This window comes from Mobula hypostoma, chromosome 2, assembly GCF_963921235.1.
Source record: "Mobula hypostoma chromosome 2, sMobHyp1.1, whole genome shotgun sequence".
Taxonomy (NCBI): domain Eukaryota; kingdom Metazoa; phylum Chordata; class Chondrichthyes; order Myliobatiformes; family Myliobatidae; genus Mobula; species Mobula hypostoma.
Genome location: NC_086098.1, coordinates 134,973,230 through 134,998,708, shown reverse-complemented (window position 1 = coordinate 134,998,708; position 25,479 = coordinate 134,973,230). Strand labels below are relative to the sequence as shown.

Here is a 25,479-nt window from a genome sequence, read left to right as displayed (position 1 = left end):
AAAATTACAGAGCCATCAGAGGGGAAATGGCCAAAATTGATTGGAACGAGAACACTGGCAGGGATGACAGCAGAGCGACAATAGCTGGAATTGCTGGAAGCAATTTGGTAGGTGCAGGATATATACATCCCAAAGAGGAAGTAGTATTCTGAAGGCAAGATGATACGACCGTGGCTAACAAGAGAAATCGAAGCCAACATAAAAGCCATAGAGAGAGCATATAATAGAGCAAAAATTAGTGGGAAGTTAAGAGGATTAGGAAGCTTTTAAAAACCAAAAGCAACTGAAAAAGTCATTAAGGAAAAGATGGAATATGATGTTAAGCTGGAGGATACCTAAAGTTTCTTCAGATACATAAAGTGTAAAAGGGAGGCAAGAATGAATATCAGCTGCTGGAAAATAATACCAGAGAGGTAGTCATGGGGGCAAGAAAATGGCAGACAAAATGAGTAAGAACTTTACATCACTGTGGAAGAAACTAGCAGTATGCCAGAAGTTTGAGAGTGTCAGCAGGCAGAGGTGTGTAATGTTGCCATTATTAAGGAGAAGACTCTTGGGAAACTGAAAGCTCTGAAGATAGATAAGTTGCCTGGACCAGATGCTATACACCCCAGGGTTCTGAAAGAGGTGGCTGAAAAGATTGTGGAAACATTAGAAATGATCTTCCAAGAATCAATTGATTCTGGCATGGCTCCAGAGGACTGGAAAACTGCAAATGTCAGTCCACTCTTCAAGGAAGAAAGGAAATTACAGGCCAGTTAGCCTGACCTCAGAGGTTGGGAAGATGTTGGAGTAGATTGTTAAGTACATGGTTTCAGGGTACTTGAAGGCACAAGATAAAATAGCCCTTAGTTAGGAAGTCAGGCTACAGAAGGACTTGGACAGATTAGGAGAACGGGCAAAGAAGTGGAAGATGGACTAAAATGTCGGGAAGTGTATGGTCATGCACTTTGATTGAAGATAGAAAAGAGTAGACTATTTTCAAAGTAGAGAGAAAATTCAAAAATCTGTAGAGCAAAGTGACTTGGGAGTCCTTGTGCAGGATTCCCTGAAGGCTAATGTGCAGGTTGAGTCTGTGGTGAGGAAGGCAAATGTGATGCTAGCATTCATTTCAAGAAGACTAAAATAGATTATGAGGACACTCAGTCCTCGTTTATTGTCATTTAGAAATGCATGCATTAAGAAATCACACAATGTTCCTCCAGAGTGATAGCACAAAAAAAAACAGGACAAACCAAAGACTAACACTGACAAGACCACATAATTATAACATATAGTTACAGCAGTGCAAAGCAATACCATAATTTGATAAAGAGCAGACCATGGGCACGGTAAAAGAAAGTCTCAAAGTTCCGATCGACTCCCGATAGTCCCGATAGCAGGCGGCAAAAGGGAGAAACTCTCCCTGCCATAAACCTCCAGGCGCCAACAACTGCCAATGCATTGGACGCACCCGACCACAGCCGACTCTGAGTCCGTCCGAAAACTTCAAGCCTCCGACCAGCCCTCCGACACTGAGCACCAAGCACCATCTCTGCCGAGCGCTTTAACCCTGTCCCAGCTGCCAAGCAACAAGCAAAGCCAAAGACTCGGGGCCTTCTCCTCTGGAGATTCTGGACCACACAGTAGCAACAGCAGCGAAGAAGGCACTTCAGAAGTTTCTCTGGATGTTCCTCCGTACTCTCACGTCTGTCTCCGTCAAATCAGGATTGTGCACGGCACCCTACTTGACAGATAACAGATATCATTCACTGGAGTGGCCGCTGCGCGCTGCGTTGCGCCGCGCCGCCATCTTCTCCTCCTCCTATAAAAGCAAGGATGTAATGTTGAGGCTTTATAAAGCACTGGTGAGGCCTCACGGAGTATAGTGAGCAGCTTTGGGCTCTTTATCTAGGGAATGACATGCTAACATTGGAGAGGGTCCAAAACAGGTTCATGAAAATTATTCCGGGATTGAAAGGCTTTGTCATATGAAGAGCGTTTGATGAATCTGGTCCTGTATTTGCTGGAATTTAGAAGAATGGTAATGAAACCTATGGAATGTTGTAAGGCCTCGATGGAGTACATGTGGAGAGGATGTTTCCTATGGTGTGAGAATCTAACTGAGACAGCCTCTGAGTGAAGGGGCATCCTTTTAGAACGGAGATGAGGAGGAATTTCTTGAGCTAGAGAATGGTGAATCTTGGAATTTTTTCCAACAGGCGGCTGTGGAGGTCAAATCATTAAGTATATTTAAGACACAAGTTGATAAATTCTTCATTAGTCAGGGCATGAAGGGATACGGGAAGGAGGCAGGAGATTGGGGCTGAGGGGGAAAATGGATCACCCATGATGAAATGGCAGAGCAGACTCAATGGACCAAATAGCCTAATACAGCTCCCACATCTTAAGGTTTTACTTCTCATCAACTTTGAATTGAATTATCCAATTTCTTTGATTTTGCCATAAACATAGCTGTTCATAATCTTCCACATTTAACTTATCACTTTGTCAGTAACCAAGAATGCAGAAAATTACAGCTTCCTTAACCTTAAAACCTTCTACTATTTTGCCCCACTTGCAGCCTTTCAACTGTCACATCAAATGGAGCGTTTAAATAGTTTATTCTAATCACATGGAATTTTCTAGCTAAATGCAGACTTCTTCACCTCAGTAGTTCAACTCTCCACTGCCAATCTCAACCACTCACAATCTCGTTTGTAATGCCTTGAACATTTTGTACAAAACTAAACAAGTGCACTGTTTAAGAATATTTAGAAAGAATAGAACACAAGAAAGAATTTAATGCTAATTCCACTGTTGTGGAAAATTCAATGAAATTAAAAAGATCCTCATGCACATTTACAATTCCCCTACTTATAAGAAGCATGAGGTGAACAGTCAAATTTACCAGTCTCGTTTGGAGTTTCGTTCGGCTCCTCATCAAACTGTAGATCACTGCAGTGCATTTCCTTTAGACAACAAAATGACTGTTCAGGTTTGAGACATTCTTCTTCAGGACTAGGCAGTGTGCACGACTCTGGTCTCTTCTCAACCACTGGAAATTCCTCAGAGATTGGCAGTTCACTGGATGAATTCCGATTAATGCCAAGGACAAAAGGAGGGTCTGTTAAGTGATTGATGGGTTCGAAGCCCAGATCCTGAACTGAACTGTACAAAATTTGATAGGGACAGGGGAAGGTGTTGGTGGGGGAAGAAAACATAGAATGATCATCAATAAAATTTGTTTTGATTGAGGAACAATTACTTAGGGAGATTACTGTTTTCCTGAGTACACCATTTTATTTATGCAAGTTATGTAAATATCAAATTTTACAATTCTAAAATTTTCTTAAAACAATTTTTTTCTGAAAATTCTACAAAGAATAATAATAAATCTAAAGATCTTTTAAAATTAAATCCCAATATTTCAGATAAAATTGAGCAACTTTAAATTCCTACCCAAGTTTTCTGAGTTTGGCATGCTGAATGCATTCCTCTTCCAATGAACGAAGAACCGTGAACTCATGATTTTTAATTTGTGTTTTCTCTAAAAGAAGATTTAAAGTTAATAACTACATTTCTATGACAGAGTAAATAAGAGTTTTCACAGCCTAAAACTTCCAAGTATACAATCCTTGCTTACCTTGTTGACCTTCACCATAAAAGGGAACGTTACGTTCACTACATTCCTCAGAATCTCGCTTTGGATGCTGTGAGACCCCATAGAAAGGAGTTGATGCTAATGGTGCCGCAAAGGTAAAATCCTCTGTGACATTTGGATTTATCGCCAGCGTTTTGTTATCACACACAGCCCAAATAGCTTGCTCATTCATTTCCTGAGCAAAAGTTGAAAAAGCAAGTTAGATAACAAAAATATTTATACATGTCACACAACTTTCCTAGCAAGTGAACTGTGGCAATATTGCCAGTTTACTGGGACAATTTTTTTAAAAAATCATTATTCATGCCCTACACTGAAAAACACTGAATTAGTAAAACAATGTTTTACTCGTCATTCAGTGTCAGAGGTGGGGGAAAATTTTTTATCACAATGATCATGTGACATCATAAAGTGGCTTAAACCAAAAAAAAGAAAATATTTACTAAACACACGGGAGAGATACAAGCATAAATGGAATACCTCTTCAGTAAATCTGAGAAAGATTATCCCAATCAGTGATTTTATTTATGGAATTCTTAACTAGAATTACTCAGGAGGTGCTTGACCAAGATATATTTGATGTTTGGTCGGTACTAAGCAACTTCAAGATAAATTTCATCACCTTACAGTTCTGATGAGAGAGACAGAGAGAGACACAGAGAGAGACAGAGAGACAGAGAGACACAAGCTGTTATAATCCACCATCTGTACTGGGTGTCAACCACCCATTTTAATTTTTTTCTCCCACCATTCTCACCAACCCCTCCAAGAACCTACCCCCATACACTAGGATGTGGGAGGAGAGTGGCCATCCACACAACCAGAGCAAGAATGTGCAAATGCCTAACAAACTACACCTTAAGTTAGTATTAAACTCAGATCTCTGGTGCTGTGAGGCAGAAGCCTTGCCAGCTGCACCACTCTGCTGTCAGCTTGGCTCAGGCAGTAGTAGTTTTTTTTCCCCCTGCTGTTGGAACACTTGAGCTTCAACACCATTGCAGAGCTAAACTAGATAATATGACATTCCACTTACTTTCGAGGGAAAGTGTCACTTAAACTAACATTTAATGTTAGTTGAGTAACAAAATACAGAAGCTTTACCTTTACTTTATTTGTGATTTGTCTTTCAGACAGTTCTCCCAGTGGTTTTGATGCTATAGGTTTGCTGGTTAGAGTATTCCTTATGCTGCAATATAGCAAAGTTAATTTAAACAAAATGAGTCAACCAGGAACACATTTTTAATAAAAGATTGCAAGAAGTAGTTCTCAATACCTATTTACAGCACCATCATCTTCAAAGATTGAAAATGGGACAGTGGAAGATGGAGCAAAGTTCATACCCACAATTTCCAGGGATCGATGGATATCTTGGGAAAAAAAAAGAAATGTGATATTACTGTAAAAAAAAAACACAAAATGCTGTTAAGTCCTGCACTCATGATTTTTGGATACAAGGATAAAGATACAGTAATCAGAAAATCCATATTGAAAGATAAACATTGAAATGTTTCACCAGTATTATTTTATCCAATGCTATTGATGGATTTAGTGAGACTCTTGCTTGGTGCTTTCTCGTAATTTACGATCAAAGAGGGTTCTCACTAGATACCAACCTTACCCCAATTTCCTCTGATTACACACATAGACATAGCAGCAAAATTAGGCCATTCAGCCCAGAGTCTGCTCCACCATTTCATCATGGCTGATCAATTTCCCTCTCAAACCCATTCTCATGCATTCTCCCACAACTTTTCACACCCCGACTAGAACCTATCAACCCCTGCTTTCAATGCATCCAGTGACCTGGCCTCCACAGTCACCAGTAGCAATGAATTCCACAGATTCACCACCCTCTGGCTAAAGAAATTCCCCCTCATCTCTGTTCTAAATTGACGTCCCCTTATTCTGAGGTTGTGTTCTCTGTTCCTGAACTCTAACACCACAGGAAATATGTTCTTCACATCCATTCTATCTAGGCCTTTCAACATTTGATAGTTTTCAGTGAGATTCCCCCTTTCATTCTTCTAAACTCCAGTGAGTACAGGTCCAAGCCCTTCAGTCACTCTCATATGATAAACCTTCTCGTTCCTGGAATCACTCTCCTGAAGCTCTTTTGAACCATCTGCAATGTAGGCACATCCTTTCTTAAATAAGGGCCCCAAATCTGCACACTATTCCAAATGAGGCTTCATCAGCACCTTATACAGCCTCAGCATTACATCCTTGCTTTCATATTCTAGTCCTCTTGAAAAATGAATGCCAACATCGCATTTGCCTTCCTTACCACCGACTCAACATGCAAATTAACCTACAAAGAATCCTGCACGAGGACTCACAAGTCCCTTTACACCTCAGATTTCTGAATTTTCCCCACTTTTTGAATAGTCTACACTTATTTCTTCTACCAAAGTGCATGACTGTACACTTCCCGACACTGTGTTCCATCTGCTACTTCTTTGCAAATTCTCCTAATCTGCTTAAGACCTTCTGCAGACTCTGCTTCCTCAACACTACCTGTCTCTCTCTCCCCCCCCCCCCAATCTATCCACTAATTTGGCCACAAAGTCATCAATTTCATCATACACATCGTTGGCATATAACGTAAAAACAAGTAGTTCCTACACAGACCCCTGTGAAACTCCACTAGTCACCAGCAGCCAACCTGAAAAAGCTCCCTTTTTCCCTCACTCTGCCTTATACCAATCAGCCAATGCTCCATCCATGCTAGTATCTTTCCTGTAAAACCCTGGGCTCTTGTTCAGCAGCCTCATATGCGGCACCTTGTCAATAAAGGCCTTCTGAAATCAAGTACACTACATCAACCGATGTTCATTTGTCCATCCTGTTTGCTACTTCTTCAAAGAATTCCAAGAGATTTGTCAGGCAAGATTTTCCCAAGGAAACCATGCTGACTATGGCCTACTTTATCATGTGTCTCCAAGTATCCCAAAATCACATCCTTAACAATTGACTCCAACATCTTCCCAACCAATGAGGTCAAGCTAACTGACCTATAATTTTTCTTTTTTTTCCTCTCTCTCGCTCTCTCTCAAAAGAGTGGAGTGCCATTTGCAATTTTCCAGTTCTCCGGAATCATGTCAGAATCTATTAATTAGTTACTAATGAAAGATCATTACTAATGCCTCCACAATCTCTTCAGCCATCTCTTTTAGAACCCTGGGGTGTAGTCCATCAAGTGCAGGTGACTAATCTACCTTCAGACCTTTCAGGTTCCCAAGCACCATTTCCCTAGTAATAGCAACTACCAAAATGTCAATGTAATAGTACAAACGGGATATTAAAAGTTAAGTACTCATTTTGCTGGCAACAGTAGCTTGCAGAGAAAACAAACAATAATTACCAGTTCATTTATTTCACCTAACTGCAAATGCTCACAGTGAGACATCATTTTGGACCAGTTAGTAGGCACAATAAAGATGGCTAGTATTAGTTAGGTAGGGAGGTCGTATACTTGGACCCAGGAACAAAAGACCGATGTGGTAAAGTTAGGAAAGGGTACAACTTAGTGGGAAAACAGGCTCTAGCATTTTCATCTGCCAGCTTACCACCTGCCTTTTGATGGTAACATTGCCTGTTTTGAAAGAATCGCCAAAAATTCTTCAAATGGCAGCCAAGAATGGAGTAAACAGTGGCTCAGCAACTAGCACTGCTGCCTCACAGCTCTGAGCATTTGGGTTCAATCCTTACTTCATCTGACTGAAGTTTGCATTCTTTCCTGGTAAGCTTTATGGGTTTCTGCTAGTTGCTCAAATTTCCTTCTGAGTCACAGAAAAAGACAGCACTGAAACAGGTCCTTTGGTCCATGCAAGTTCACGCCGAAATTCTTGCATTCCAAAGATACACTATCAGTTAATTGGCTACTATAAATTACTCTGTGTGTAGGTATATGACAAACAAATTAAAGGGGAATTGATGGATATGAGAGAGGAAACAAGTTGCACGGTTGTGAGAAAATGAGGAAGGGTGAACGGTGATGCCCTGGGATCTGGCATGCTCCAGAGAGGCTAAATGGCCTCTTTCTTTAGGATTGTGGGTGGAGCAACAAACTCTTGTTCTGGATGGCATTGAGTTTTCTGAATTCTTGGAGCTCCTCTTATCCACCTACCTAATGTTACTTTACCTCTTCTTGACTCATGCCTGTACTGTATAATATTAGTTTTGGTTAAAGGAGAAATGTTGCTTATGATACCAGGATAACTATTTTGCTCTTTCAAAAGTCCTATGAATCTTTGATGTCAATCTTTAAGGGGAGGTGGACAGGGACTTTCTCTCTCACTCAAACCACAGCTTGAATTTTAACCAATCCCTCCAAAATCAATGAACTATCAGACTAAGTGTTTGAAATAATATATGAACTAAGTTGATGGAGAAAATCCAGAGAGGCAGGATTTTTGAACACTTGGAAAGACATAAAGTGATTAGGAATAGTCAGCATGGCTTTGTCAAGGGTAGGTTGTGCCTTATGAGCCTGATTGAATTTTTTGAGGATGTGACTAAACACATTGATGAAGGTAGAGCAATAGATGTAGTGTATATGGATTTCAGCAAGGCATTTGATAAGGGACCCTATGCAAGGCTTATTGCGAAAGTAAGGAGGTGTGGGATCCAAGGGGACATTGCTTTGTGGATCCAGAACTGGCTTGCCCACCAAAGACAAAGAGTGGTTATTGATGGGTCATATTCTGCATGGAGGTCAGTGACCAGTGGTGTGCTTCAGGGATCTGTTCTGGGACCCCTACTCTTCATGATTTTTAGAAATGACCTGGATGAGAAAGTGGAGGGATGGGTTAGTAAATTTGCTGATGACACAAAGATTGTGGGTGTTGTGGATAGTGCGGAGGGCTGTCAGAGGTTACAGTGGGACATTGATAGGATGCAAAACTGGGCTGAGAAGTGGCAGATGGAGTTCAGATAAGTGTGAAGTGGTTCAATTAGATAGGTCAAATATGATGGCAGAATACAATATTAATGGTAGTGACAAGACCCTTAGCAATGTGGAGGATTAGAGGGATCTTGGGGTCCAAGTCCATAGGACAATCAAAGTTACTGCGCAGGTTGACTCTGTGGTTAAGAAGGCATACGGTGCATTGGCCTTCATCAATCGTGGGACTGAGTTTAGGAGCAGAGAGGTAATGTTGCAGCTATATAGGACCCTGGTCAGACCCCACTTAGAGTACTATGCTCAGTTCTGGTCGCCTCACTACAGAAAGGATGTGGAAACCATAGAAAGGGTGCAGAGGAGATCTACAAGGATGTTGCCTGGATTGGGGAGCATGCCTTATGAGATTAGTTTGAGTGAACTCGACCTTTTCTCCTTGGAGTGGCAGAGGATGAGAGGGGACCTGATGGAGGTGTATAAAATGATGAGAGGCATTGATTGTGTGGATAGTCAGAGGCTTTCTCCCAGGGTTGAAATGACTAGCACGAGAGGGCATAGTTTTAAGGTGCTTGGAAGTAGGTCCAGAGGAGACGTCAGGGGTAAGTTTGTCGTTTTAAAAAAAATACAGAGTGGTGAATGAGTGGAATGGGGTGCCAGCAACAGTGGTGGAGATGGATACAATAGGGTCTTTTCAGAGACTCATGAATAGGTACATAGAGCTTAGAAAAATAGAGGGCTATGGGTATCTCAAGGTAACTTCTAAGGTAAGGCCATGTTTGGCATAGCTTTGTGGGCCGAAGGACCTGTATTGTGCTGTAGGTTTTCTACGTTTCTATGTTAAGATCCATAGCAGGCAACTGAACCCATGATTTTCTGACCCCATTTATCTGTTGGCATCCAGTGAAATGTTATTCCTGCAGATATTGTAAAATGTCTTCATTTTGATTTCTTGGGAATATATACGATTTCATTGTTCTCTCATCTCAGATGGAGATGGAGAATGCATTTTGTTCAATTTTGTTTAAATTTTGTCCTATTTCAATCTCATTTTAAATAGAAAAGGTATATTAAACACTCTCATTTACTGGTATACTGTAGCGGTGTGCTACACACAGCGCTAAAATAACCACACGTAGTCAGTGAGTTAGAGTTGTGATGAAAGAGATTTATTCAAACTTTGCGGCCTGCTTTAAAGCCTTCCCGTTCCCGCCCTCCCTGGGCGGGACTGCTGTGGGGAATCATATTCCCAGACCCTTCCCGCGCATGGGATTTTCCCCCTGCTGGTGAAGATGGCCTGGTGCCCTTTTTGGGGCAGGCCTCTCTGCCGGCGCGCGCCGGTTCGTGTGTGCTAGAAAGTGGGTCGCCACATAACCCCCCACCCTCCCAGAGCCGGCGATACCTCCCCCAATGTCCACAGTCTGGATCGGCCTCTGTTTGGGAGGTCCGCCCCTGCGCCGCGGTGCCTGAGCCTGGACTGGCTGTGCCAAGTCCACATGGGCCGGTTTGAGTCGGTTCACCGTGAAAACCTCCTCTCTCCCCCCAATGTCCAGCACGAACGTGGACCCGTTGCTCCTGATCACCTTAAACGGCCCCTCGTAGGGCCGCTGTAGCGGTGCCCGGTGTCCGCCCTGTCGTACAAAAAGAAACTTACAGTTCTGCAGGTCTTTGGGTACGCAGGTCGGGCTCTGTCCATGCTGTGAAGTGGGTATGGGGGCCAGGTTACCGAGCCTCTCCCATAGTCTGTCCAGGACTGCTGAGGGTTCTTCCTCTTGTCCCCTTGGGGCTGGTATGAACTCTCCTGGGACGACCAGGGGTGCGCCGTATACCAACTCGGCCGACGAGGTGTGCAGATCCTCCTTGGGCGCCGTGCGGATTCCGAGCAGGACCCAGGGAAGTTCGTCCACCCAATTAGACCCTTCCAGGCGGGCCATGAGAGCCGACTTCAGGTGACGGTGGAAACGCTCCACTAGTCCATTTGACTGTGGGTGGTAGGCAGTTGTGTGGTGTAGCTGCGATCCTAAAAGGCTGGCCATAGCTGACCACAGGCTGGAGGTGAACTGGGCACCCCTGTCGGAGGTAATGTGGGCCGGTACCCCGAAGCGTGCTACCCAGGTTGCGATCAGTGCTCGGGCGCAGGATTCGGAGGTGGTGTCGGTGAGCGGGACTGCCTCTGGCCATCTGGTGAACTGGACTATCACAGTTAGGAGGTACCGCGCTCCTCGCGACACTGGCAGGGGCCCCACAATATCCACATGAATGTGGTCGAACCTCCGGCAGGTGGGTTCGAACTGCTGTGTCGGAGCCTTGGTGTACCGCTGCACCTTGGCCGTTTGGCACTGCATGCACGTTTTGGCCCATTCACTGACCTGTTTACGAAGCCCATGCCAAATGAACCTGTTGGAGACCAGCCGGACGGTTGTCCCGATGGAGGGGTGCACTAAGTTATGAACGGATTCGAAAACCCGCCGGCGCCAGGCTGCTGGGCGACGGGGCGGGGTTGGCCGGTAGCTACGTCACATAGTAGGGTCCTCTCACCTGGGCCTACGGGGAGGTCTTGAAGCTGCAAACCGGAGACTGCAGTCCTGTAACTAGGGATCTCATCGTCTGCCTGCTGTGCCTCCGCCAGTGCTGCATGGTCCACCCCCTGGGACAGAGCCTGTACGGTCGGTCTGGAAAGTGCGTCCGCCATGACGTTGTCCTTTCCAGAGACATGCTGGATGTCCGTCGTGTACTCGGAGATGTAGGACCGATGTCGCTGCTGGCGGGACGACCAGGGGTCGGACGCCTTCATGAACGCAAAGGTAAGCAGTTTGTGGTCTGTGAATGCGGTGAAGGGCCTACCTTCTAAGAAGTACCTGAAATGCCGGATTGCCAGGTATAGTGCCAATAGCTCCCGGTCGAAAGCACTGTATTTGAGTTCAGGTGGTCGTAGGTGTTGCTGAAGAACGCTAGGGGTTGCCAGTGACCCTCGATGAGTTGTTCCAGCACTCCACCGACTGCTGTGTTGGATGCGTCCACCGTGAGGGCAGTAGGAACGTCCGTTCTGGGGTGCACTAGCATCACGGCGTTTGCCAAGGCTTCTTTGGTTTTAACGAAAGTGGCTGCGGCCTCTTCGTCCCAGGTAATGTCCTTGCCCTTACCCGACATCAGAGTGAACAGGGGGCGCATGGTTCGGGCTGCTGAGGGGAGGAAACGGTGGTAGAAATTCACCATACTCACGAATTCCTGCAGGCCTTTGATTGTGTTGGATTGGGGGAAGTGGCGGACTGCATCTACCTTGGTGGGCAGCGGGGTTGCCCCGTCTTTAGTAATCCTGTGGCCCAGGAAGTTGATGGTATCGAGACCGAACTGACATTTGGCTGGGTTGATTGTAAGGCTGAATTCGCTCAGGCGGGAGTAGAGCTGGCGGAGGTGGGACAGATGCTCCTGACGATTACTGCTGGCTATGAGGATGTCGTCCAAATAGATGAATGCAAAGTCCAGGTCGCGTCCCACCGCATCCATTAGCTGCTGGAACGTCTGTGCGGCATTCTTTAGACCGAACGGTATTAGGAGGAATTCGAAAAGTCCAAACGGGGTGATGAGTGCTGTTTTGGGGATGTTGTCCGGATGTACCGGGATTTGATGGTATCCCTGGACGAGGTCTACCTTGGAAAAGATCCTTGTGCCGTGTAAGTTTGCTGCGGAGTCTTGAATGTGTGGCACAGGGTAGCGGTCTGGCGTTGTAGCCTCGTTCAGTCTGCAGTAGTCACCGCATGGTCTCCAGCCCCCCGTTGCCTTGGGCACCATGTGCAGGGGGGAGGCCCATGGGCTGTCGGACCATCGTATGATCCCCAATTCCTCCATCTTCTTGAACTCCTCCTTCGCCAGTCAGAGCTTGTCCGGGGGAAGCCTTCGAGCACGGGCATGGAGAGGTGGTCCCTGGGTCGGGATGTGGTGCTGTACTCCGTGTCTGGGCATAGCTGCCGTGAACTGTGGTGTCAGTACTGATGGGAAATCCGCCAGGACCCTGGTGAATTCATCGTCGGACAGCGTGATGGAGTCCAGGTGTGGGGCTGGCAATTGTGCTTCACCCAGGGAGAACGTTTGAAAAGTCTTGGCGTGGACTAATCGCTTCCCTTGCAGGTCGACCAGCAGGCTGTGGGCTCGCAGAAAATCCGCCCCCAGGAGTGGTTGGGCCACGGCGGCCAGTGTGAAGTCCCACGTGAACTGGCTGGAGCTGAACTGTAGCCGCACCGTGCGGGTGCCGTAAGTTCGTATTGTGCTGCCATTTGCGGCCCTCAGAGTGGGTCCCGGTTCTCTGTTGCAGGTGTCATAACTTGTTGGAGGTAAGACGCTGATCTCCACTCCGGTGTCGACTAAAATGCAGCGTCCCGACTGCTTGTCCCAGACATACAGGAGGCTGCCCTGATGGCCAGCCGCTGTAGCCATCAGTGGCGGCTGGCCCTGGCATTTCCCAGGAATTTGCAGGGTGGTCTGCGCCCCACCGCTGGTGATAGAAGCACCATTGTTCGTTGGGCTCCTCACTCCCGTCGCCGGGTTTTGTAGGCTCTGCTGCCGGGCCTGGTCTGGTCTGCCATTGGGCATGCGGCTTGGTGATCTGTGTGACGGATGCCCCTCTCTCTTTCCTGGCATTCCACAGCACATCTGCCCGGGCCACCACCTCCCGGGGGTTGCTGAAATCTGCATCGGACAGCAGCAGGCATATGTCCTGGGGCAGTTGCTCTAGGAACGCCTGCTCAAACATGAGGCAGGATTTGTGTCCTTCAGCCAGGGCCAGCATCTCGTTCATTAATGCCGACGGCGGCCTGTCTCCCAAACCATCCAGATGCATTAAGCGGCGTGCTCGTTCGCACCGAGAGTCCAAAAGTCCTTATGAGCAGGGCTTTGAATGCTGTGTATTTGCTGTCCTCCGGGGGTGACTGTATAACTCAACTTGTGCAGCTGTCTCCTGGTTGAGAGAGCTCAGCACGTAGTAGTAGCGAGTGGACTCAAAGGTTATCTGCCGAATGTGGAATTGTGCTTCTGCCTGTTCCAACCACAGACGGAGTCGCAGCACCCAAAAGCTTGGCGGTTTTAATGAAACTGCGTGAACAGATGCGGTGTCCGTCATCTCTGGTCCAAATATCGTTTGGGCCGTCGGGGTTACCAATTGTAGCGGTGTGCTACACACAGAGCTAAAATAACCACACGTAGTCAGTGAGTTAGAGTTGTGATGAAAGAGATTTATTCAAACTTCACGGCCTGCTTTAAAGCCTTCCTGTTCCTGCCCTCCCTGGGCGGGACTGCTGTGGGGAATGCATATTCCCAGACCCTTTCTGCGTGCGGGATTTTCCCCCTGCTGGTGAAGACGGACTGGCGCCCTTTTTGGGCAGGCCTCTCTGCCGGCGTGCGCCGGTTCGTGTGTGCTAGAAAGTGGGTCGCCACAATACGTTATATATTCCAAAGAGGAAATGCTGGATGATTAACCATAGACAGAAAATAAAATTAAATTTGTTGGTAAACATGTAATGCTAAAATGAAAGCTAAACTTTAAAACAGAAAAATGTTAAATGAAGCACCCCCCAATTCCTTAATTAAAAGTGAATATTTGGACAATAGTAGGCTGGCTATGCCTTAAGTGTTGGAAATACTTTGATGATCAAGGAAATAAAGAAAATACAGAAGATTAGAAACAAATTTTGCCGTTATTCATTATCAGCATAACACTAGACTAGAATCCAAAAGGAGATGGTACTCATTTTAATAGTATAAACTTGCATTCCAAAAACTTATTAATATTGCTTCATGAATTGGGCAAATAATCATTAGAAATGAACAAAGAAAGGAAATTATTTCAAAATCACAATTAATTCTAAACTGCAGTACATCTAAGATAACAAGCCAAAAAAAATCAGAAAATTCAAATAAACTATGAACCTGAAATTTTAGAATGATATATTCTTGCAGACTTACTGTCCTTTTTGCAATATGTTCCAAAATCACCATCTTGTACTTCCATTTGCTCCTCTACAAAAGCACTAACATTTTCATCCACTTGCGACAATTCGGGAATCACCGGTGCCTGAAACATGTCCATTATAACATCTGCAGCAAAAAAAAAACAAACAACTTTTACTCCTGGGTATGCCTAAAGCATAGACTATATTAGTCTAGAGTCATTAAAAAAAGAAAAGAAATAGCCCCTTCAGCCCATCATTTAGACTGCCTACTCCCATCAACCTGCACCCAGACCACAACCCTCCACAGCGCCACTGTCCAGCTCACATGCACCACTCGCACTGGCAGCTGACTCCACGCTCTCACACCTTTGAGTGAAGACGCTTCCTCTCATGTTTCCCTTAAACATTTCATCTTTCACTCTTAACCCATTACCTCTAGTTGTAATTTGGTTCCCATTCCCCTGCTAACGCTAACTGAACTAAATTCCTACTTAGAACACTAGTAATTTAAAGGAGATTGATGAAGGTAGGGCAGTGAATGTTGTCCATTAAAACATTTGACAAGGTCCCTCATGATAAATTGGCCCAGAAAGATTAAGTTACATGGGATCCATAGTGAGTTAGTCAATAAAATTGGCTAGTCATAGAGGTGACTTCTATACAAAAATGATTTGGATGAAAATGTAAGTGGTTTGACTCGCAAGTCTGTAGACAACACAGAAATTGGTGGATTTGCAGATAGTGCAGTAGGCTGTCACAGCCAGCAGAGGTTGTAGAAGCATATCCTATGGCAATGACGAAAGGTTGATTTATACTTGCGCGTCAAATGTACACCATAGGTACAGCACAGTGGTGTACCCTACGCTTGTAGCCTAATGTGCATCTCTCCCAAAATGTAACTATACGTCGCAGCGACAGACCGCAACAACTGTGATTGGTCCACTTGGTAGCATCGCATTTCCTCCTACGCTGCAATAGCCTCCCATTGGGCAACTGAAGGGCAAGGGAGGAACTATGGCTGCAGTGCTTTCCATAAAGCTTTACAGACCTCCGAAATTATGGAGGACCCTGTGCTTGACACCAGTTTGTAGCTAGCTGCTACAGCCTGTTCACTTCCACCTGAAGCTAAAACTGAAAAGGTGATTGCTAGTCTCTGAGTATACTGTGCGTACACTGATGCGAAATAAATGGTTAGAGACGATGAACCAAATTGTCAAATCTACCTGCCGACATCTGAAAATATTTGAAATGCATTTCCTCGTCCATGTCTCTCAATGGCCGGACAAGCACAGAAAATTCACCCTCCTTCAGTTTCAGTCGCCATTGTTTGGAGTTTGAGTTTCTTCGTGTTGCGTTTCAACACGAAGAAACTCCACACAGTGGTATAGAAATCCCACCGCCAACTAGTGTTTTGGCGGTGAATTGCAGAGCGACACAGACACACCAACGCACAAGTATAAGTGCTCACAACGGCGTAGCCCATTTGCGTAGGATACGGCCTAAGCTATTACACACAAGTATAAATCAGCCTTAAGAAACAACTATTCATGCACATGAACAGGCAGGAAATAAATGGACATAAACTACATGGATGGCCAATGGGCCTGTTCCTGTGCTGTACTGTTCTATGGAATGTTTACAATGGTTTATTTTAGAGTTGTATAATTATACTTTCACATTAACATTTCCTTAATCTTTCCCAGTGACCTCCTTAGCCTAAACATTCATTAATGTGCTCATGACAGTAAGACTTCCTACCTTTTAGCTATTATGTCTTATAATTAATCTCAATAAAGGTTTTCATCTCAAATCTTCAAATATGAGGCAGTTTCGAGGCAAATCTCAACCGTGCCAATTTGCTTAACAATGAACAGAGAACTACAAAAAAAAGTCTTCCTCCTAAACTGAACAAACTAAAAACTTTTACAAAAACTAATACACAATGATTTAACATTGTTCTTGAGATAGTCCTATTATTTCTTTCAGATCTCAAACCATTAGGTTGTTCTGAGATCTCAAACCTCTGATTTGCATAGATCAGCTTGTTTCTCAACCTTGGATTTTTATTTATTTGTCAGATTTAAGAAGTAATCTGTAGTAAAATTAAAACCAGACTCAAGTAACCATAAACACAAGGGATTCTCTAGATGCTGGAAATGCAGAGCACACAGACAAAATGCTGGAGGAATTCCGCAAGTCAGGCAGCATCTACAGAAATGAATAAACAGACGACATTTCATGCCTAACTCATTCACCAGGACTGGAAAGGAAGGGCGGGGGGGTGGGGGGGGAAATACCATATTCCTCAATATTCATTTCCATAGACGCTGCCTGACCTGCTGGGTTTCTCCAGCATTTTGTGTGTGTTGGTCAAGTACTCATAACAGTCAAAATGCACTCTACTCTGACAAGTTTGTTAAAATGCATGAGAATAAGAATGGCTATTGGGTGACAGTGCAAAACAAGTAGTAGGTAATTGCTGCTGATTATAGTGTCTGAAAAAATGTAGTTTCACTAACATCAGCAGAAAATACATATACACAATTGGATATTTCATCTCATTTAGCATTAACATCCATGACCAATTTTTACCCTCAATTTTCAAACATATTAAATTGCTTGTAATTTCTAATTTAACCAGTTGGAATTCAGAATTTATCAAGTGGGGAATCAGTTCTGAGAGGACACTTTTCTATTTGCATAAGTAAGACTTTCATGGGCTAACTATACCACCACAAAATGAAAGGAACATCTTACCTAAAGCCTCTTTAGTACAAACAGTAGGTGATGGGAGGACTCTGGATGGAGTAGCTTGAATTATGCCAAAAGAGGAATTTGGTGTGTGAGATCTATTCATGGTTAATCCCGATACATTTCCTGTCAACAGTTGAATTTTAAAATGAATAATTAAATATTTGTAATGCTCCATTTCCACACTGAATTCTTTAAGAACCGAGTACTTTAAAAAGTACAAAAGGTAAAAATCAAGGAAGTTTAGCAGACCCCATCCATTCTAATAAAATGCTCAAAAAAGATACAAAATGAAGACCAAGTTACAACTAGACAAGAGCCTGTTCATGGAACAACTGTAGTAAGGAACAGTGATAACTAACCAAAACAGAACATAGTCTTTTTAAAAGCAGGAGTCATTTGCTATGAATGCTGCAGTAAACATTTGAAACCTGCAGCAAATCGGCACCACTAGTCAGCAGCCATGATCTTAATTGTGCACTAGCAAGTCATCCCAAATGCTGTTCCTTCAGCAAGGGAAGAGTGAGAACAAGTCTAGAGCACAACTGAAGACTTGCAAGACTAAAACCTTTAAGTTCTTGACATTTACACAAAAGCATTTTTGGAGAAAGAAATAGTTGATGCTGCTGGTCAATGATCTTTCATCAGATCTTGAAATAAATGATAAACAAGTTTAAGAAAAAGAAGAAAATGTGGTGAAGGGGAAGTAGTAACAAAGGGAAATCTACATGAGAATCGGACTTGCCAGCATTCTTACAACTATTGGGCTGTGAAATACATTTTAACGAGAGGTAACTGGGAGAGGACATGATGCTTTTTAACTAGTGCAATTAATGGTCCATGAATTACGCACATAAAAATAAACTAGGCTTTCTTTCTTTACAAAAAGTTGTAACTATTTACTTAATAAATTAGCATTCATTTGTATTTCCAATTCTGTTTATTTTGGCTTAAGATTAGAATTTTATAATTCTACTTTTGGCTTATTTTGACAATACTCAGTGAGTGCTATTTCAGTGGTGTGATATGAGCACCACAAATGTTAAAAAAGTTCTTCAATAACGTGATATTATTTTAGATATCTGCAAAAACATTATTTAAATTTACCTTCCTTTGGTCTTGTGAAGGAAGTCATTCTAGAACTGTTAGCACTTTCATTCATGAGCCTGAGGAAAATTAAAAAGTTCTCAGTCTGTTATAGTCATCAAATTGTATTTAAACCATTTTCTGTTTGAACCAATTGTTAAGAACTTTTTTTTACATACAAAATTTGGGCCTGGTTTAGTGTATTTTTTTTAACATCAATCTGACATCTTAGACGTTCTTAAATACTGTCAGTGTACCATTAACAGAATATTTTATTTTAATTAAACATTACAGTGCCAGGGCCTTACTTAAAACTTACACCAACATAATTAAAATGCACCAACTAAATTACCAACATGCATCACAATAAAAATAACTTAATAAAACTGAAAATACTATTTAGTTCATTTTTAGAACACTAAAACTAAAACACAATGTGATTGTTGCTATGTATGCTTTTGGTAAAAGTTGCCTAGCATTAATAAGACTCAAAATAATTAAAAACAAAAATACTTACTGTTGCCCACTGCTACTATTATTTGCACTTGTAACCACAGATCTGGATGGCAGCTCTAACTGCGCCCTGAAATTATTAAGGCCATTCTCTGGTTGTCCAAAAATTTGAAAGCCAGGTTGAATTTCAGAAGATCTTTGCTTATTATCTTTCTTTGCCACCGATAATGAAGCACTATGTTGGGACAATTGCAGCGCAGCATCTGTAAAACTCGCAATCGTGACTGTTCCAGCGCAGGTGCTTGGAGATAAATTTTGCTTAGTTTCTTCTCTACTGTCCATTTCCGTTGGTAAAGCAGTGGCTATAGACTGTGTATCAGACTTAGTGGGTAATGGTGAAGGTGTAGTTGCCAACTCCAAGGCATTTTGAGATGAGATCTGCATAGATATTGTACACATTGAGGATAAAAAAAGTTGGTAGGAAGTACAATTTTACTGAAAGTTTCAAAATGTTTAGAAGATTATTGGGATAATAGGAATAATACAAAACATTATCCTCCCTCTGAAATTTAAGTGAATAGTTGAAAACATATTAAGAAGCAAATGCTGAGTAATAAACATTTCATGTCAATGACCTACAATCAGGTGCTCTTTGTTGAAAGTTACTGCCCCAAAATGTCCGTCCTATTTCTTGCTCTGCTTACCGAGCTTACCTGCTGAGTAGTTTTGACTTTTACAACATAAGACGGTCATCTATCAATATCCCAGACATTACTGTAGTAACCATGCATGAGTCTACACAAGTACAGTAGATACAGGAGCCCCCTCCTCTACTCCCTTTACACCCACAGCTCCAATCTGCTAATCAAATCTGCAGATGATACCACCTTGATAGGCCATATTTTCAACAATGACGAGACAGCCTATAAAGAAGTCAATGCCCTGACACAGCGGTGCCATGAAACAAACTCTCCCTAATTGCCAAAAAAAAATGAAGGAGTTGATCGTGGATTACAGGAGGAACAGAGACAGGCTAGCCCCTATTGACATCAATGGGACTGTATTTGAGAGGTTGAGTAGTTTCAAATTCCTCAGTATACACATCACAGAGGATCTCACCTCGACTGTACATACCGGCTGCATGGTGAAAAAAAGTACAACAGCGCCTCTTTCACCTTAAGCAGCTGAAGAAGTTTGGCAAGAGTCCCCAGATCTTCAGGATGTTCTACAGGAGCACCACTGAGAGCATCCTGACCAGCTATGTAATCGCTTGGTACAGGAACTGTCCTACCCTCAATCGCAGGGCACTGCAGAGAGTGGTGCAGCTAGCCCGGCACACCTTCACTCTATTCAGAACAATTACAGCAACAGATACTTAAAAAAGGCTGGGAGAATCATCAGGGACTCCAGCCACCCCAGCCACAAACAGTTTTAGCAGTTACCATCTGGCAAATGGTACCAGAGCATTAAGGCCAGGACCACCAGGCTTCGGGTCAGCTTTCACCAGGCCATTAGATTTATCAATACACATTGATCTGATTGTATACAAAACCATTCTGTATACAATTTTAGTGTTTGGGCAATATCCTCCCACGTTTACCCAACAATATCCTCAACCAGACTATTGTGTTCAATCCTGGCTGCAATATTACAGGATGAATGAGAGGCCTTTAGCGAAAGATATTGAAAACATTATAACACTATTTCCTGGGTCATGGGACTACATTTTCTGGGCTAGGATTGTTTTCTTTAAAGATAAAAATTAAGGAAGATTTGATTGAAGTATGCTGAATAAAGAAGGATCTAAACAGAGTGCATAGTCAAAGGCTGGTCCTTTCCATGAAGGAATGGAGTAAAGGTCAATGCATAAAATTAAGAGTGATGGGAGGATAAACCTTTTTTTTTAAAATGCAATGTTTTTGGAATCGGGCATTAACTAGTTAAAGATATAGTGGAGGCACATGTCATTTTTAATTTGAAAGAGGAAGTGGAAGGTGGGTTAGTAAACTTGCAGATTTCATAATGGTCGGTGGTGGTGTGGATAGTGTAGAAGGTTGTTGTAGGTTACAACAGAACATTGACAGAGTACAGAGTTCAGGTGGGAAGTGACAGATGGAGTTTAGTCCAGAAGAGTGTGAAGTGTTACACTTTGAAAGGTCGAACTTGAAGGCAAATTACAGAGTTAATGACAAGATTCTTAGCAGTGTGGAGGAACAGAAGGATCCTGGTGTTCACATCCATAGGTCCTTCAAAGCTGGCACGCAAGTTGATCAGGTGGTTAAGTTGTGTGCTGATCAATTGAAAACTACTTTGGTTAAACGTCAAATTATCAAGATCCGCAAACATGATGACACTCTGACAGTTGATTATGACAAGATAAACAAAACTTCTCAAGAATTTTATACCTCTATACAACTCTGATTTTCCTCATAATCTTAACACCATGCATGATTTTTTAAGGAAATTGAATTTTCCGAAATTATCACCCGAAGAATGTTTAACATTAAAAACTCCTGTTACAGATGAAGAAATAACAGCTGTATTTCTTCAGTGAATTCCGGCAAAGCACCTGGTCCAGATGGTTTTACAGGGCAATTTTTAAAGTTTTTTTTTCTCTATTCTTTCTCTTTGGTTGTCTAGAATATTTAAAGAAGCAATCAGATTAGGTAAATTACAATCGTTTTATGGAGCTTGTATTTCTTTAATTCTTAAAAAGAATAAAGATCCTGCTGATTGTGCATCATACAGACCGATATCTCTTTTGAATGTAGATTCAAAAATTTTTTCTAAAATATTAGCAACTAGTTTAAAGGTACTACTTCAAATGATCTCTGTGGACCAAACTGGATTTATTAAAAATGGTTATTCATCTTTTAATATTAGGAGGTTAATGAATATTGTCTATACTTCTTCACTTAGGACTCCGGAATGTATTATTTCATCAGATGCTGAGAAAGCTTTTGACAGAGTTGAATGGCCATATTTATTTAGTGAGTTTGAGAAATTTAATTTTAGTCTGATATTCATATCTTGGATTAAATTGATATATCATACCACTGTAGCTTCAGTTTGTACTATCAAAGATCTCCCTTTTCTCGTTTATCTCGGGGTACTAGGCAGGGAAGCCCTCTTAGTCCATTATGATTTGATATTGCCCTTGAACCTTTAGCAATTGCTATCCGAGACTCACCTAACATTTTTGGTATTACCCGTGGAAATGAAATACATAAGTTATCATTATATGCAGATGATTTGTTATTATCTCTAATCCTGGGAAATCTATTCCCGTTATTTTATCTTTGCTGGCTCAGTTTAGCAATTATTCTGGTTATAAATTCAACCTTAATAAGGGCGAACTATTTCCCCTAAATATACAGGTTCCTGTTTATGGATGTTTACCATTTAAATTGGTTACTGACTCTTACATATTTAGGGGTTAAAATTACGAAAAAGCATAAAGATTTACTCAAGGCTAATTTTTTTTTTAAACCTTTAATTGATCAAATTAAACCTTTGTTTACTAAATGGTCACCAATGTCTCTGTCATTGATCGGTCGGATCAATGCTATCAAGATGATTATTTTGCCTAAATTTTTATATTTATTTCAGGTGGTGCCAATTTTTCATTCCAAAATCCTTTCCTGATAATGTTAATTCCAAAATTTCCTCATATATATGGCAGAACAAAAATCCTAGGTTGGGTAAAAGACATTCACAGAAATCTAAAAGAAAGGGGGGGGGGGTAGCTTTGCCGAATTTCAGATTTTACTATTGGACAATTAACATTCGATATTTAAAATTTTGGTTATGGGACTTGGACGCAACTTCAAGTCCACATTGGGTCAATCTTGAATGTAACTCTTTACAAGGGTTTTCATTGGGTTCTATTTTAGGGACTTCGTTTCCCTTTATTCTTTCTAAGTTGTATAAACAAATGGATAACCCAATAGTTAAACATACTTTACGTATATGGTTTCAATTTTGAAAATTTTTTGGGTTGAATCAATTTATTTTAGGAAGTCCTATTATATCTAATTTCTCTTTCCAACCCTATATTATGGATCAAGCATATCTGGCTTGGAAAATTGAAGGTATAGTACAATTTTGTGATCTATTTTTGGATAATTGTTTCATGTCCTTTGAACAATTACCTAATAAATATAATTTGCCTAGATCTCATTTTTTCCAGATATTTACAGGTTAGAAATGTTTTAAATACTGTTTCTCCTACCTTCCCGAATTTATATTCAATGAATATTTTGGAAAAAATTTTAGATTTAAATCCTTTTCAGAAAGGTGTAATAGCAATTATTTATAATACAATTATGAAAATATGTCCAGACATATCTAATAAAGTTAAGACTGATTGGGAAAGGGAACTTAAGATTATTGTACCGATTGAAAAACGGGAAAAATATTCTTCAATTAGTTAACTCATCCTCTATATGTGCTAAACATACGCTGATACAGTTTATAGTGCAAAGGACTCATATGTCTAAGGATAAACTAGCTCGTTATTATTCTCATATAAATCTTGTATGCGATAGATGTCACTCTGAGATAGCTTCTTTAACTCATATGTTTTGTCATGTCCTTTTTTGAAAAAATATTGGAAAGATATTTTTGATACTATCCCAACTGTTTTGAATATTGATTTACAACCTCACCCTATTTCTGCAATTTTTGGGTTACCAATGATAGAATTAAGTCATTTAACCTCTTCAGCTCGTCAGATGATTGCATTTCTTACATTAATGGCTAGAAGATCCATTTTGCTAAACTGGAAAGAGATTAATCCTCCCACCACATTTCATTGGTTCTCTCAAACTATGCTGTGTTTAGACTTAGAAAAAATTAGAAGTGTTATTTATGATCCCTCTATTAAATTCAAAAAGACTTGGAAGCCATTTATTCAACATTTTCATATGATGTAATTTGACCTTTTCCAAACTTATTCTATTTCTTTTTAATATATGTTGAGAGGAACAGAGTCAACGACACTAATGGTTCCTTTTTTTTGATGTTACATAACAGCCCATGCCTTTTTTTTCTTAGTTTAGTTGATTAACACTGTTTAGGTTAGTTTTTTTGGGGGGGGGGTACATTTTTATTTTTTTTCTTTTTCATGATTTTTTAAAGATTTTTTTTGTTTTGTATATTACATCTGTATCCTGTATGATTGGGAGATTTAACACTCATGTGTCAACTGGGCTTATATTTAACTATGTTAACTATAACAATGTATTCCCAATAACTTTGTATCAATATTATGGTATGTTTATTATGAAACTAATAAAAAGATTGAAAAAAAAGTTGTGTGCTGTGTTGGCCTTCAATAGTCAGAGGACTGAGTTCAAGAGCCATGAAGTAATCGTGCAACTCTATAAAACTCAGGTTACACCATGTTTGGAGTATTGTGCTCATTTCTGGTCACCTCATTATAGAAAGGAAAAGGAAGTTTTAGAGAGGATGTAGAGAAGATTTACCAGGATGCTGCCTGGATTAGACACCATGTCATATGAGGACAGGTTGAGTGAGCTAGGGATTTTCTCTTTGAAGCAGATGAAAGGTGACTTGATAAAGTGTACAAGATGATAAAAGGCATAGATAGAGTGGACAGACAATGTTCCCCCACCCCTCATGATGGCAATGGCTAATACAAGAGGACATCTCTCTCTCTGGCTATCCATCCCATAGGATGTTGATGGTTCCTTTCAGTCAGTGTGGTAGTACCCCACTCCTCAGAAAGGAACAACGCGTGCGTGAATGGATTTTAGGTGAGTAGGCGGTTGCACAGGTCCAGACCCACCCGCTTGACATCCCCTCCCGGATCCAGCGGCATGGTGGGGTCCAAGACGACTGGGAGAAGTTCTGTTGCAGTGAATGGCCAGACCAAGCTTCGATACAAGGGATGCCCTTTCTGCGCTTCATGGCACATGTTTGCTAGATGGCCGCTGACCCTACGAGAGGGTTCATCAGCCCTTTGACAGGTCTTGTTTTTCGACCTGCAGGGTGTCTAGCCACCCTCCTCACCAGGCAAGCCTGGTGGGGGAGCCGGTTTGGTCACCGACCACGCGACAGGCGGTACTGAGTTACATGGTACCAGTAGCACTCAGACGAGTGACCTGTACTCATCTGAGGACATACTTTTGAGGTGATTGAAGGAAAGCATAGAAGGATGTCAGAGGCAAGTTGTTTTTTTGTATATGAACTTAAAGTGGTGGGTGTGTGGAACACAATGCCAGGTGTTGTGGTAGAGGAAGATAGTTTAGAAAATTCAAGAGACTCTTAGGCACATGGATGAAAGAAAATTGGAGGGTTATGCAGGGGGGGAAGCATTACAATCATCTTGGAGTAGGCTAAAGGATTGGCATAAGGGCCTGTGCTGTACCGTTCCATGTTCTACCACAACCTTCAAGTGCAAGTGGATAAATATACAAGTCAGAGTTGTTCAGCAGAGAAAAAGGGGCCCTTCAGCCCATAATATCCATGTTGACCCTAATTAGCCATGCACGCTAATACTATTTGCCCTCATTAGAACTGTATCCTTCCATGCCTTGTCTATTTAGCTGATTCCACTACCTCCACTTTATGATCATGACCTTATTTTGACACTTTAAAAGATATATAGTAGTCATAGTATACACTTTAAAAGATATATATTACATACAATAAATTAAAGCTTCTAAGTTTTGGCTGGGAAC

At 41.9% G+C, this 25,479-nt stretch overlaps 1 protein-coding gene across 2 annotated transcripts in view; it reads right to left on the bottom strand.

The window, feature by feature from the left end:
• The window catches only part of bub1 (BUB1 mitotic checkpoint serine/threonine kinase), a 59,887-nt gene that overhangs the window by 17,016 nt on the left and 17,392 nt on the right, over window positions 1–25,479 (bottom strand). For both annotated transcript variants that reach the window (XM_063040710.1, XM_063040711.1), the window contains exons 10-18: window positions 18,840–19,213; window positions 18,344–18,402; window positions 17,243–17,362; window positions 14,499–14,630; window positions 4,917–5,010; window positions 4,745–4,829; window positions 3,626–3,818; window positions 3,442–3,529; window positions 2,891–3,150 (exon numbers count right to left, since the gene is read on the bottom strand). In XM_063040710.1, coding sequence (XP_062896780.1) covers window positions 2,891–3,150; window positions 3,442–3,529; window positions 3,626–3,818; window positions 4,745–4,829; window positions 4,917–5,010; window positions 14,499–14,630; window positions 17,243–17,362; window positions 18,344–18,402; window positions 18,840–19,213 — 1,405 coding nt within the window. The remainder of the gene's footprint in view (window positions 1–2,890; window positions 3,151–3,441; window positions 3,530–3,625; window positions 3,819–4,744; window positions 4,830–4,916; window positions 5,011–14,498; window positions 14,631–17,242; window positions 17,363–18,343; window positions 18,403–18,839; window positions 19,214–25,479) is intronic.